At 48.5% G+C, this 15,310-nt stretch overlaps 1 protein-coding gene across 11 annotated transcripts in view; it reads left to right on the plus strand.

Moving 5' to 3' along the window:
- The window catches only part of BCOR (BCL6 corepressor), a 58,466-nt gene extending 43,437 nt beyond the window's left edge, over positions 1 to 15,029 (plus strand). For all 11 annotated transcript variants that reach the window (XM_085209814.1, XM_085209811.1, XM_085209803.1 and 8 more), the window contains 7 exons: positions 1,323 to 1,651; positions 1,986 to 2,246; positions 6,567 to 6,733; positions 11,476 to 11,621; positions 12,547 to 12,624; positions 12,831 to 12,981; positions 13,898 to 15,029. In XM_085209814.1, the coding sequence (XP_085065940.1) occupies positions 1,323 to 1,651; positions 1,986 to 2,246; positions 6,567 to 6,733; positions 11,476 to 11,621; positions 12,547 to 12,624; positions 12,831 to 12,981; positions 13,898 to 14,192 (1,427 nt within the window). In that variant the 3' untranslated portion in view covers positions 14,193 to 15,029. The remainder of the gene's footprint in view (positions 1 to 1,322; positions 1,652 to 1,985; positions 2,247 to 6,566; positions 6,734 to 11,475; positions 11,622 to 12,546; positions 12,625 to 12,830; positions 12,982 to 13,897) is intronic.
- The last annotated feature ends 281 nt before the right edge of the window (positions 15,030 to 15,310 follow it).

The raw sequence follows: 15,310 nt of genomic DNA on the forward strand, positions 1-15,310 counted from the left end.
CGGGCAGGGAGCTGGCCCTGCTCTGAGTCAGCTCACCACAAGCCACATCACTCATGGGGCTGGGTTTTTTAACTTGCATGGATATTAAAGGGATATTCCTGCCTGCTCTTGCTGCTCTCCCATCGTGGTTAGAAAGGTCTGTGGTGCTGGAAGGACGGCCCCACAGTGGTGGGCTCAGCCCTCAGCTGGAAGGCATCCTGCCCAGCTGCAGAGCCTGGAGGCTCACTGGATTTTGGTGCACAATCTGCATGTCATGTGTCCCATAAACTCCCCGACATCTGGCTGGCACACCACCATGTGCATCTTTTTCTAGAAAATGGCTCCAAAGAACTAAGGGATTTCTGTTTTCATCTTCAATCCAGAAAGTCTTCTGCAAGTTGCCTTTGCAGCTCTATTTAAGGGAAGGTAGAAGTGTGAAGTTGCCCTCTGAGAGCATTCTAGATTTTTTGTTACCAGCTGGCTCTGGATCACGCCTCTTTAAATAAAGGTTTCAGTTCTGGGAGCAGCCTGGTGCCTTGTTTGCTCCTGCCACCTCTTCTCTTCTGAAAGCAGCATTACTTCAGAGACTCCTCGGTGAGAAGAGCCTCTTTCAAGTGCTGTGGGTTTTTTCTGCACCTTCTCTCAGTGGTGTGGCATTGTCAGGCTGAAGTGTCCCTTCCTTTCCAGCTGCCCTTAGCGCATCTTTCTGCAAAGGACTTGGTTCTGAGGTCATCTCAGTTCTCTTCCTGAGGGGAATTTGGGCTATAAAAAGTCAGCTTTCCTGTCCTTGTTTTGTTGCAGACCTGCTTGCACTCTTTCTCATCGTGGCTTTTGGCCCATAAGAACGAGCCCTCTACCAACCCAACCTGTCCTTGCGAGCATCCTGCCGCAGGCCTCTACTGTACTGACTTAAAACCGCTGCAGGGATGCTCCCTCTCTTGCTGCCCTCACTGCTGTCCCACCAGACTCCTCCACACTCTCCATTCTCCCTCTCCCCCTTCCAGCTCCATCCTTGTAAGTGCAGCCCGGCAGGGCGCAGGTGCGGAGCGCTGGGTTCCCGGTGCCTGGAGCAGGCAGCCCAGGTAAGGAGCAGCCGCTCCCCGGCTGGGTGCTGGCGGCAGGGAGCTGAGTGCAGCTCTTCGCATCGGGGCGTCGCGACTGTTAGCGGACGTTAGGTTGCAGGATGCTGTTTACAATTGGAATGCGGCACGCTTGAAATATTAATGATTTGAAAATGTAATTGGTAGATCTCTTAAGCAGTCAAGGAGCTCGTGTTAAGTGCTAGCAATATGTTTTGCTTTTAACGCGCCATGCAACGTGTAATGCCTTTCCTTCCCGTTTAGGCTTGCCTGTATTCCCAGTGTCTCCACACATGAAGAGCCTTTCATCCAGCAATGCAAACAGCAAAAGGCAGGCTCAGCCAAGCTGCACTCCAGCCTCGAGGTTGGCTGCCAAACAGCAGAAAATTAAAGAAAGCCGGAAGACAGATGGGCTGTACACAGACGAAGAGGAGGATTTCCAACCTGAGTCTCTGCTGCAGAAATACGCCGAGTGCGAGAAGCCATCAGGGAAACGTCAGTGTAAAACAAAACACTTGGCACTGCAGGAGAGGAGGAGGAGGTCATCCCTGACAGGGGATGACACCACAGATATCGAAAATGCCGAAGATAAGGTATCTTTATTTAGCCTTAATTGCCCACTAGCGCTCTGAGTGCAGAGCTAACGCACAGAGCGACTGCACTGTATGCATGCAGGCAGCGGTGCTCCGCGCCGGCGTTTCTGTGCGTGCTTTGCACGTTCTACGTTTGCTTTCCTTACCCTGCCTGCGTTTGAGCTGCTGTTGTGGGGATGGAGGAGTCTGGTGTTTAAAAGCCATTGCAGGGCCTTCTTAAAAAAAATTCAGCGCCAGCAGAAGGATGTAATTCTTTGCCGGCAAAGTGCTGCATTGTAAAAGTGGGGAGGGAAAAGTAAAAGACAAAACCCCAACACGGTGATGGCTTTGACAGGTGGCGGTACCGAAGAAGGTGAGGAAACGCACGGAGCCCACTTCAGACTGCGACTCTTCGCCTGCCAAGCCTTACGAGCAGAAGCTGTATGAGCGGCTGCAGCCCGCCCCGCCGCCCCCCCAGCCTGCCGCGTTACAGGTGGCCAGCCCCCCTCCCGAACCCCCCCCCAGCCGGCCCATGCCGCCCGAGGCCCGCCGCCTCATCGTCAACAAGAACGCGGGCGAGACCCTGCTGCAGCGAGCAGCCCGCCTGGGCTATGAGGTGAGCCTGCGCCCGAGGGTGTTCCAGTAGGATGGGTGGGAGCCTGGTGCGCTGCGGGAACCTCTCCCTCCTCCCGCAGGGAGGGCTGCAAGCGCGGGGTGAAGATCTATTAGCAGCCCTGGCTTCCGCCTAAATGCGAACCATCTGCAAACAGAACCCAGGGCTTTTTTTTTTTAGGTGATCTCTAATGAGCCATGTCATTTTTGCCTTTGTCCCTGGCTGAGGAGCGGGTGGTTTAGAAGCGGGCTTTTGTTTTTCCGTCTTTTCTCCAAGGAGCGATGGGTGTGTGCCACAGCACTCAGTGTCCTCCTGCATGCTCAGATGTACCGAGGGAGCGCTACATGCACATTGTGCCGGCGGCCTGGGGCTTCCCAGTGCTGCTCCTGCTCACAGAGCAGCTCCCTGGAGCTATGGAAATCGGAAGGTGATGCACTCAGTGGCTCAGCTGCTCAGGACACTTGTATTTGGGTATACATGTGAGGTATTGTCATGCAGTGCCGGGCCTTGCACAGCAGCATGCAATTCCTGGCCTCAGTGTGGCTGGTGAAGGGACAGCCTCAATATCACCACTGGTGGTATCAGTCTGAGCATCAACAGAACTTAAGGGCTTGTTGGAGCCTGAGCATGGCCTCTGTGTGGCCGGGGCTGGAGGGAGGCCTGCAGCTCTGGGAGAGGGCAGGCAGGAGGTTGGGCCCCACACTGCAAGAAAGACACTGGGTCCTCCAAGTGCGTTCCAAGAAGGGCAGTGAAACTGTGAGGGGTCTAGAGCACAAGTCTTACAAGGAGCGGCTGAGGGAGCTGGGATTGTTCAGTCTGAAGAAGAGGAGGCTCAGGGGAGACCCTACCACTCTCTGCAGCCACCTGAAAGAAGGATGTGGTGAGGTGGGGATCAGCCTCTTCTCCCAAGTAGGACGAGAGGGAATGGTCTCAATTTGTGCCAGGATTGGTTCAAGTTGGATATTAGGAACAATTTCTTCTCAGAAAGAGTGGTGAGGTAGTGGCACAGGCTGCTCAGGGAGGTTGTGGAATTGCTGTCCCAGGAGGTGTTCAAGAGCTGTGTGGATGTGGCACTGAGGGACATGGGCAGTGGGCATGGTGTGATGGGCTGGTTGATCTTAGAGGTTGGACTGGGTGATCTTAGAGGTCTTTTCTAGTTTTTATGATTCTGTGGTTCTGTGGCGTGTGTCCTGTGCACAACTGCTTCCAGCGTGGGGCACTTCTAGCTGGGAGGAGAAGCAGTAGTTGCTACAATGTTACTATGGCAATCTTCATCATTTAAATTATTTAAGATCTAAAATTTCCCATGGATCCAAAGCCAAAATATATTGCAGTGTGTGCTGTTAGGTTTGAGTGGGTATTTTCTTCCTGCTTGGCATCTGCAGAGACAAGCGCTCAGTTGCACAGTGAGCTGCCACGGCACACCAGGCACTTTGCTTTCTGTGCTCCACTCAGGTCAGTGGGAGCTTCTAAAAAAATCTGTGATGGGCCAAGGCCCTGCTCAAGCAGGGGCTGAGGAGTTTCTGTCTGCTTTGCTGATAGCAGGAGCTGGCTGCAGCCCTTATCGGGATGGCTGCAGCCAGCAGCCAGGGTGAAGGATCCGAAGGCCTTGAGCGGACCTGTGTTTGGGTGGGGTTTTCATTTTCTGTCAGAGGGCGGCTGCGCTGGATCTCCCCAGGAGAACAGCAGGGGAAGAGCCCTGTGGCTATTAGCGGGGATGGCTGCGGTAGTTGGAGCAGCTGTGGGAGCTCTATGTCTGGCCTGTTTGCTAACCAGCAGCTGCGCTGCTGCGCTCAGTAGGAAACTGAATCCCCTGGAAAAATTGCAGTGGTCAAGAAGTTCCAAAAAAAAAAAAAAAAAAAAAAAAAGCTGTTGGGTCAAGCTCATTTGCTAGCGTGTGACCTGAGGCAGCTGGAGGCGCTTGTTCTCTGCCGTCCCCGTGAGCAGCAGAGCTGGTGGTGCCGAGGGGCGGCCGTGGCTCATTCAAAGGCACATCGCTGTGCTCAGAGCTAACCCGGGGCTGCAGGAGAGCCGTGCGCTTCCTTGGTTGGAGTCTGCGCCAGGCCCTGCGCATCAGCCTGCGGTCGTGCTTGAATCCATTACGTTTTCACCATTTGAAACAAATGACTTGAGATAATAGTAGTCTTAAAACTGTAATTTACTGTTTGCGGAGGGGGGAAAGAGGAGGGGGAATTACAGGGAGCATAAAGGCTTTTCGGAAAAAAATTACAAGCGGCTTCTGTAATGAATGCGACGGGAGAGAAAGGCTGCCCGTCCGTGTGCTTGCTCAATGCTTTTTAGTCCGTGCTTGGACTTGGGATGTTCTCTGGTAGATTAGGGAATAAGTCCCATCTGGGAAGGCAGTTAAATGTGTGGTGTAGGCGGGGCAAAGGCTCTGGTGGGCTCTCTCCGCTGACACTGGGAATTGCCTTGGGGCCCAACCCCGTGCCGAGCACCACAGGTTGTCATGTCCGCTCCGTTCCGTGGGTCTGTCTGTACTTCGGCTAGGAGCGGAGCGGAGCACCCACACAGGCATTGAGCTTTCCTATTGCATTTTCATGGCCTTCCTCCAGTGTTAGTGAGAGATGCTCGTGGAACCCAAAGCATGTTTGTAACACCACATGTCCCCACATTCGGCACCGATGGCTAATTTTTTTGTGAATTGAATAAATCATGTTAAGAAAAAGTTAATGAGGCATTTAATTAATTAACAATGTAGAGTTTTATGGGCTTTATGGTTACATTTTGTGGTTAATGGCATTCTTCTTATAGCCTCTTAATGTAGAATTGCCCAACAGAATTAGCGTTTTTGGCCAGCGGTGGGTCCTCTGCCCTGAAACGAGCCTTTTCCTTCTGCAGAAATAGTTGAAAGGCCCTTTTCTTATTCTGGGCTGCAAAAGCTATTTTAAATGGTAACTGCGTGCTAAAAGTGGCACTGAGCGCGGCCAGGCTTCTGCTGCCTGCAGCCATCCATCCGTTGTGTGCCCAGCAGGGAGGCCTGGTGTGCAGGAAAAGTCATGCCTTCAGGGTATAATTTCACACCAGTCTTCCTTGGGAAAGCACGAGGTGAGAGCATCCTCCTCTCTGGGCTGGTTCTTGGCCCTGGGGGCGATGAGTGGGATGATGGTGGCCAAGACTGGAGGTGGGATGGCTTCTGGCTGCTCTGTGCTCAGGCTGGTTGGTGTGGGCCTGTGAGAAGCATGGCTCCATGCTGTATCCAGGATACCAGTCCCCAGGTCAGGGATGCTGGGAGCACGGCTGATTGTGGGCTTTCCGCTGGATTTGAAGCCAGGGGGAATATCTGCGTTGTGCGTAGTGTTCGCTGAATTCTTGTCTTTTGACAGAGCAGAGGGCCCCCCTGACCCTTGCTGTACTTTGTAGTTCTTGGGAGCAGCAAATGCACAATCAGTGCTTTCATTTTGCTGTGTGTGTACCTATAGCATTGCTTAGAAAGCATAGAAGCACTGAATCATAGAATTGTTTGAATTGGAAGAGGCCCTAAAAGGCCGTCTAGGTCCAACTCCCCTGCAATGAACAGGGACACCTGCAGCTACATCAGGGTGCTCAGAGCCCCGTGCAGCCTGACCTTGAGTGTCTCCAGGAATGGGGCTTCCACTGCCTCTCTGGGCAACCTGTGCCAGTGCCTCACCACTCCTATTATAAAAAACTTCTTCCTTATATCTGGTCTAAATCTCCCCTTTTAATTGGAAACCATTTCCTTGTATCCTATCACAACAGGCTGTGCTAAGGAGTCTGTCTCCTTCCTTCTTATAGCTCCCCTTCAGATACTGAAAAGCTCTTCTCGAGTCTGTCCAGATTGGCTTGGGGTTTTTTTGCACAAATAGAGGAAGACTTGCATCACCCCAAATCTTTGGTTGGACTCCACTGTGGTGCACGAACTGCAGGACGAATGGTGCTGAGTGTACAGCACTGGGTTGGCTGTTCGGAGCTGGTGCCAAGCTTGGGTTCCACCCAGGAATCAGTGTGCGTGAAGATGGGATTTCCCTGGTGATGATAGAGCCAGGCTTTTTTGTTTCCTGATAGTAAACTGTCCTTTATATGTTAAATGTGTTTTGCATCGGGTCACGTGCTTTTTCCTTTTACAATCCCAACTGATGTCAGCCACGATGCTGTTACACATGCAGAATCCTGCAGTCAGAAGTGCAAGTGTAAGGGCCAAAGCATTGCTCCCAGCCCCACACATGGAATTATCATAGCGATTGTGTTTGTTGTCTCCTCCATAATCTTTTTCTTTAGAGAAGAGAAGCCCGTGCAGTGACAAATAACTCAGTGTGTCTGTTTTTCGTCCTCTGCTCTTTCCAGGAAGTGGTGCTGTACTGTCTGGAAAACAAGGTCTGCGATGTCAACCACCGTGACAACGCGGGTTACTGTGCCCTGCATGAGGCCTGTGCCAGGGGCTGGCTGAGCATCGTGCGGCACCTCCTTGAGTACGGAGCTGATGTCAACTGCAGCGCACAGGATGGAACCAGGTGAGCAGCACCCAGCACCGTGATGGCCACATGGGGATGTGCCTTGTCCCTCTGCCTTCTGCCCCCAAGCTTGTGTGAAGCCCCTAGGGTTGCAGTGTGCTCTGCCCCTTGTCTTTGGGGCCAGGCCTTAGGCACTCAGGGTGATGAAGTGCTGGAATTGTTGTGCCTCAAATTCAGTCCAGTGTGGGTTGTTTTTTTCTCCTGGGAATTTTAACAAGTTTTTTTTTTTTTTTTTAAGAGTTTGTGAAATCCCCAGCTGCAGGGCAGGAAGGAATGATACTTGAGCTGCAGCTCCATTTGTCTGTGCTCCAGGTCCTTTGAATTGTGCCAAAAGAGTGGTCTTTGCCTTGTTAGTGGTGTTACTTTTAAGAGCACTTCAGGCTTTTGCAGTGATTGGGTGTGCAAGCCCTATATGTGCTATATAAAAATGTTGTTTTGCTTAGCTATTAAACCGTATTATCTGCACGTTGCATATTTTGGATTGATTTTTTTAGTGCCAGTGCTGGCTTTTGTTTCCCTTAAGAGAATTGTAGGGGTATTCACAGAATAGATACTGAGATTGGTTTTGTTTTGTGTTTTCCATTTTGCTTTGTGGATGTAGAGGATGTGGCTCGGCATCTTTTCTAAGCTCCTGGTGCGTCTCCTAATGGAAAGTCCTTCGCTACCCCTTCGCCTGCCTTTGGCTACCTCTGCGGGGCTGACCTTGGGATAACTTTTCCCCCGAATATGCAGTACTTGATGGCAGATATTCATGTTGGGGGCAGATCGCTTTGTATTCTGCCAGACTCCTGCTGCTTGTTATCTTAAATTGTTTATCACGTTTGCCATCACCATCCCAATAGCCGGGGAGGGAAAATCAGCATGACTAAGCATGCCTTGTTTTTAAGCTCTTCATGCATTAGCTGGGGAAGGGAGGAGTCTGCAGAACAAAAGTTGGGCTGTGGGGTTGGTTCATCAGGACCCCGATGGCTGCCCCAAGGCAGCGGTTGGAGGAGCCCCCCAGGGGCACCCAGCGCCCCGTTAAAGGGATCCCAAAGCTGTTTGTCCCACTGATGGAATAACTCAGATAGCAAACCACCCGGAGCTGTGCTGTCACTGCCACCTGGAAATGTGGATTGGGTTTCAGTTCAAAGGTGGAGTTGATCTTCCAGGAACAAACTTGGCTTGTGTGAAAGTTGGTTTGGGGAAAATGTGCTTTAGGAGTGAATGTAGTAATGGTCTGATCCTGGATGTGCTGTCAGAGCTCAACTTGTGCCACCCTCTGCTTTCTGGTGGCAGGCTTAGTGTTTTTTGAGATTGTGCCTTGTGGACGGTGTAAATGCCAGGTGCATGCAAGCCTGATACTGCAGTGCGACAACTAACAGAACTGAGAGCAGAGGCTTTGGTGGGGAGTGCCTGAGCAGTGCTGCCTCTGCTTTCAATTGGGCCAGCCTTGTCCATCTCCCCAGAGCAGCTCCTGGCATTCATAAGACAAATGGCATTTTGATCTTGAAGCCTGAACCAGTTCTCATCCTTGGAACTTTTGGGAGAAAAGCAGTGTCAATCTTTCTCAACTTTGTTGCTTTTCAGATTCCAATTTGCAGATTCATAGAATTGTTTGAGCTGGAAGGGACCTTTAAAGGCCATCTAAACCAACTTCCCTGCGGTGAACAGGGACGGCTATGGCTAGATTCATGGATGTGTTGCCCCCTTGGAAAGATATTTATGTCTTAAAAACAAACAAACAAGAAAAAGAAACCCCATCATCAAAGACTTAACACCCCACCCCTGGTTCTGTAACTGCACTGAATGTGCTTCGTTGTCCCCTCCACCACCTCCCCAGTCCACTCATCAGCCAGAGGTATTTTTGGTCGCTCTGGGAGCTCTTGAGTCCCTGGGCAGCAATAGTGAGCTCATTCAGCATGCTGCTCTGGCAGCCAGCGTGAGCCCGCAGTGTCACCATTGGTCAGTGTGTCAGGGGGGCTCGGTTTGGTTCCAGTTCCTGACACTTGGGTCTGTGCTGCTGTGCTTCCCTATGTAGGGAAACAGGCTACAGTGTTTTGCCTCCTTTTCCCTAAATGTATGCTGGGGGGATGCTGAGCTGTTGCCAGCAGGCAACGTGCTGAGGTGGCTCTCTCCATGCCCTCTGGTTGGTTTGGTAGGAGTAACGAAGCCTCTTGCTGCAGTGAGGAAATCTGGATGGTGCCTGGAAGGCTGCAAGCAAACCCTGGCTGGTCTAAATAGTTTATAATTTTGGTGGTGGAATGATAAACCCCCAACGAAATGTTTTCCTGACTCGAGGAGCAGTAAAAATAGTAATAAGGGTTGGATGGTACATCAGAGTGGCTGAGATGCGCATCTGCTGTAAGATGTTGCTGCTCTTGAATGTCCCCAGACCCTTCTGGGGCCTTTTTGAAGGGTATGTTTTAAAAACAAACTGTACTGCTGTTAACGGTACTATTAGGGGTAGAGAGTGTTTATTTCCTCAGTGCTCAGGGCAGAAAAGATTATATGGACAAAGGAGAGCAGGAGAGGACTCACAGGGATCTTTTTCTCATGTCAGAAAGTTGCTAGCTCCAGCACTCACTTCTGCATCCTACAAATAGGGTGCTATGCCCCGTCAAGATGGAGAAACATTCCTTCCTTTGCCTGCCCTGATGGGAGAAGCAAATGAGAGTATCCTTCACATGATCCCACCAGTGAACCTGCCAAAAAGCTGTTCTAGCAATAAACAATCCTGTCAGTGCCCCGTTACTGCCTTATCTGCGTGAATCTCTCCTTTTTTTCTCCCTGCCAACGTTTTCTTTCCTTCCTTCGCTTCCTTCCATTTATCGTTCTTCCTCCTTCTGCACGACCTTGCTGCACCTTTCCTTCTCATAGCCTTCATAAAGTGCAGGTTGTGCCAGGCTGCTCTGTGGGTGGCAGAGATGGGGCTGCTCCATCCCACTGCCTGCCCTACTGCTGCCCGGTTGCAGCACCCTGCTCAGCTGTACAGAGGGGAGAGAGGCTCCCTCCCAGGGTTTTCTTCTTTAATAAACTTGGCCGGGTGTTGTTAAATCTGTGGAAACACTGGGCAGCGATTGAGACGCTGTTTTTAATAAGTTAAGCAATCATCTTGAATTCATTACTGCTTCTAAAGCCACTTAGGTAAGTCAGTTTTAAAAAAAAAAAAAAAAAAAAAAAAAGACAACAAACAACAAACAAGAAAACCCACAAACCAGTAAACCCACAGTCCTTCCCCCATTCCGAATGAAACCAGAAAATCCTAATTCTGAAATAAAATGGAAAACAGTTCACCATTAAAAACTGCAGTAACGTGAGTGAGTAGGGGATAGAAATGTACTCAGTGTTGGAACATTGCGTGCACCCTTCCCTGTGCCCTGCCAGGTTTTTTGGCATGGGTGCCAATGGGGATGGTAGTGTTTTGGTGTTGGTGAGTGTTGCTGCTGCACACGCGCTGAGTGTTGAGGGGAGGCTGCCTGGGGTGCAAGGCAGTGCGACATCATCTTTCGCAGGGCATCGTGTTGTTTCAGTGTGATGTTGGAAAGATTGATGAGGGGTGCTCTGACCCTTGGCATGGAGTGAGCCCTCTCTCTGTAGGGAATGAGCTCCACACTCTCTGTGTTCACCTCTTAATGTCAGTGTAGCGTGTGCATGTTAACAGCAGAACTGCGCACAGCTTTCCAGTGAGGTGGGAGCAAGTGTGAGTGCTTCGTGTCCCCAGTGTTAATCATCCTAAATCACAGCCTACTGGAAAGCACTTGGAATAAGCACACCTGGAACGTATTTCTTTGCGAGATGCTGCATCTCAAAGCTCCCTCCCACCAGCCCCACTCCGCAGTAGATGTGAAGGCAGCGGCTGTCCCCTTCTGCCCCTTCTGCGCCCTGGCCCCTCACTGTTTTGCGCAGCCACCAATCCCCGCTCACTCCCTGGCCACCAGCCCATACCAATGCAGTGCTCACATAGCAGGGATGCTGCCACGTGTGGTGGGGGGCTCGGCCCTGGTGAGCAGCCAGCACCACTTGGCACACAGAGCCGAGGGCTTCGCTTGCTCCACTTCCAGATGAGGTTTCCTTGTGATGCGGCTTGGCGAGTTTTGCAGGCAGGCAGCACGCGGTGCTGGCTGCAGCCGTTCTTCTCTCTCTAGACTTGTGATCTGCCAGGGGCAGCCGCGTTTCTGCTCAGCAGCCTGAAGGGAGGGAGAGAAGCACAGTTGCTGTGGCTGCTCGCCCCTGGGCTTGGCTGTGTTCCGTTCCCTGCTCCTCGCTGTCCTGGGAAATGATGGGATTTAGCACGTCTTCATTAGTCAGGGGACGATAGGTTCTGCTTCCAGACTGCTCTCCGTTACGTATAATAAATTTTAAAGGCAGGCTGAATGGGCCTGTGCTGCGCAACACGCTGCTAAATGGGCAGAGATTTGGAGTGGCAGAGTGACTTGCAGCAAAACGATGTTTTTGAGGCATCGTGCAAACTCCTGCTTTCTGTTACAGGGCTGTAATTATTGTACTGGCCCTCAAAATGCGTAAGGCATGAATAGCTGCAACAGAAATGCCTGCCCTGAGCAGTGTGACTGTGAAAAACCGAGAGGGGAAGGAGCGCTGTGCGAGTGAAACTGACAATGAGACGATTGACAGCTGTATTAATAGTGTTATTCGCTATAAATAACTTTGGTCTGAAGTCAGAAGTTTCTTTTCAAATACATTTGCATAATTCTTGAGTCAAAGTGTAACGCCGCAATCTTTTTTTTTTTCCTTCTCCCTAGGCCTATCCATGATGCAGTAGAAAATGATCACTTAGAAATTGTCCGCCTGTTACTGTCTTATGGTGCTGACCCAACGCTTGCGACGTACTCGGGGAGGACCATTGTGAAGATGACCCACAGCGAGCTGATGGAGACCTTCCTCACAGGTGGGTGGCTTCTTGGTGCAGATGGCCATGGGGTGATGTTTCAACCCCAAAAAGTCCTACTCCTTGCTTCCTGGAAGGGGACTTGCAGAGCTTCCCTCTGTGTGCAAAAGCACAGCCAAGTTTCCCATGATCTTTCTTTTTTCCCCATATATTACGTTTTGCAAGTTCTGCTTCATTCTGTATCTCATAAAATTATGCCTACATTCTTCTCTTCAAACATGTGTCCATGTTCTAACATACTTTTAGAGTTTTCCCATTCATTCTGATTAAAGACACTTGTTTTCCCTACTAACCTCACCTCTGGAAGAGTTTCCAGTACTCACAGTCAGTGAGTTTAAGCACTCGTCCATGTATCAGCATAGAGAACACATAGGTGTGTCAGAATACCGGTACTGTAGACTTCTTGGTGTCTTGAATCCCAGTGTTTACCAACTCAGTGTTCAAATCTCGCAAGTTATGTCTGCATACTTTGGTCTCCTAAACATAGCTGTAGGGAAAAGCTTTTTACATCAGTTTCTTTGTGGCCACTGTTTCACCCCCAATCCATGTCCAGAGTAACTGCAGGCCAAAAAGCATGGCAAATCCTACATTTCACAGAAATAAAAGGTCACTATCAGCTACTGCAGCTTGAGGTCAGGTCCATCTCTGTCAGACCCAGAGTGGTTATGTGATGTCATATGGTTATATGTGGCCATAGTTTCATGTGATGGGAGAAGGGATGCAGGGAGAAGCAAATTCCAGGTGTATTTTGAGGATGGCATGTACATGATGTCTTCCGTAGCGTGTGCATCAGGAATATGCTGTGTTTGTTCTGGTGGAAGGCTTGAAGTATGCATGGTGGGACTCTGTATGACACACGGTCTGCTAAACTTGCCAGCTTTTTGTTCTCATCAGTATGTTTTTGTTGTTGTTTTTTCCTCTCCAGAGTATTTAACCGACCTGCAAGGTCGAAGTGTTGATGACCCTGGTTTGTACTGGGACTTCTATGGAAGCTCTGTGTGTGGTAAGCAAATGTTACCCTTTATCTCTTTGTATGTGGAGACTTCCAAAGCATGCAGCAGGTGGGAGTGGAGGCTGGCTTGTTTTTGTGGCAGAGCAAGTTAGGAAGGAAGCAAACCAATTTTTTGTACAGATCACATTATTGGAAGGGAAGCAAGATTTGTAATGGTCTCTTAAATGTTCACTTGGTCTCTATTCAATTTTATTTAGATCCGAAAGATGAATCCGGATTTGATGTCTTGGCAAACCCCCCTGGGCCGGGTGAGGAAGACGAAGATGGCTTTAGCGATGTGTTTGAGTTTGAATTTTCAGATGAGCCTCCCTTGCCATGTTACAACATACAAGTGTGTCTCTCTCAGGGGTAAGAACACATACAGGTTTTGGGCTTGGGTTGGCAGCAGCTCATCTCCGCTGCATAGCAGAGTGAATGACATTTGAACACAAATTCCTCCCCACATTCCAGACAGACACCTGGTATAACATCCCCAAATGCAAGCAGTTCTAGTCCTTTAAATTGGCATTGATGTCTGTAAAGTGTTCTTAATTTTATTTAATGAATAAATTCTGCTTTGCTGAGCGGACATACTTTCGGGATCGTCAACACGACAGCACTACTGCTGTTCTAGGTGCTGCAGCAGAACTTGTTTAAACTCTGAATGAGATCAAACACCTTACAGAAGATACTACGATAATAACAATAAGCAAAGACCTGAAAAGTTTTATTCTCTGTTATATTCAAGATATTAGCTTAGTAAACAGCTACCATTTGTCATTTGAACCATTTTAATGACAGCTGTGGGAAAAGTAGTTCTAAATACTAATCATGCAGGAGGGCAGGTTTTAGCATGTTCTCATTACTTGGGTGATTGATGTAACTCAAGTTTTCTGAGGAGAAAAGTAGGAAGATTAAATTAAAGAATTGTCTTCTTAATCTGAAAAATAACCCTCCAATGGCTTGTATTCAGTATCGACATCTCTGGAAGTCAGAGATGCTGAAACTCGGGTTCTAACTGTTGGCTGTCCCCTGACTTGCTGCCAGGCTCAGACTGGTGAAAGTTTGAGACGTTGGTACGACTGCTGGCACACGTGCTCACAAGCCTCAGGTTTGCAGGTTCCAGCACCTGCATCCACGGTGTGTGAGCCCCAGGGCAAAGCTCTTGGAGGGGGTGATTTGTTTGTGTGGGGAGGGCAGGGTTCTGTCACACAGCAGTGGAGCGGTGGAGGGCTGAGTAGCTTCATGTCAGTTGCTGGAACCTTTTTTTCCTTTGCCTCCACAGACCGCGAAACTGGCTCTTGCTCTCAGACGTGGTAAAGAGGCTAAAAATGTCGTCTCGCATCTTCCGCTGCAACTTCCCCAATCTGGAAGTCGTCACCATCACAGAGGCAGAGTTTTACAAACAGACTTCTCTCAGCCAGTTGTTCGCTTGTGCTACGGACCTTGAAGCGTTTAACCCAGAAAGCAAAGAGCTGTTGGACTTGGTAGAGTTTACAAGCGAACTCAAGACTTTGCTGGGCTCCTCGCTTCATTGGTTGCATCCACATGAGGACCCTCCCTTCGACATCCTTTGGTGAACCAACAGGCCGTTTAATGTACAGTGCTATATACAGTTACTTCTTTATGTATATGTGTTCAAATGCAATTGTTTCTGTAAAGAAAGGACACTATTAAATATGAAAATATCTTTCCTTTATATAAGAGATCTGAATTCCAGTTGGATGGATTTTGGAAGAATTTTTTTTTAACTTCAGTCAGTTTTTACAAAATTGTTATATAATGTTTCTTTAAATGCACACAGGCTTTGGGATAAGTTTGTTATTACTTGGAACATTTTTTTTTTTTTTAGAGAACACACCCACACATTGACTTTGTTTCATACAAAGCACTGATTACACAGAACATACTTTTTATAGGTGATGTGATCAAAGTCATGTGGCTTGTTTGGGAGATAGGATTCGGTAAGGCACTTGGTGATATTATTTTTGTTTTTTTGTTTACAGAATTACCTGCTTTGGCCAGGTAAGCACTATTGAATATAATTCAATAGTTTGTAATATAAATTAAACCATATCCATACGCATCAACTAATTGTAAGAACTTTTATATCCTAATTTAAAAGCTGTGAAATTTAGTTTTCACACATCAAACCGGATTGTTTATATATGTTTAAACATTTTATGCTCTTTATTTAAAGAAGACTTTGAACTATTTTTTCTGTACCTTGTAAAATATTGAAAAACTAACATATGTTGAAGTTGCTTGAAACTGTACATAAACTAAATTTTCTGAATTGTGTGTTTATGTTTGAGATCTGTGTTTTAACTTTGTAAGTAAATCTCCTGCCTTTGTATTTATATTTTACAAAAATTTTCTTAAAGGCAATAAAACTGTTGAGAAATGAAGATGCTAAAGTGACTCCCATTAATTCTGTGCATGATTGTGAAACGAGCTCTGACTTAATAATGTTTATGAAAGGAGCCTCTACGTGTATTTCCTGCAGAGCAGAGCTGAGCTGGCACAGGTGCTCGAGAGCGGTTCGTGAAATCGGAGGTAGAATCTACATTGACTTTCTAAATTCAAGGTTACGAGAAAACATTGGGAGCCCTTTATGGGACAGAGGCTTAAAAGCAGCGTTCACAATACTTTCTGCATTGCCTTTTAGTTGAAGAATTGTGAATAGGTTCAATTATTT

This window comes from Meleagris gallopavo, chromosome 1 (genome assembly GCF_905368555.1).
Source record: "Meleagris gallopavo chromosome 1, MGAL_WU_HG_1.1, whole genome shotgun sequence".
NCBI lineage: Eukaryota > Metazoa > Chordata > Aves > Galliformes > Phasianidae > Meleagris > Meleagris gallopavo.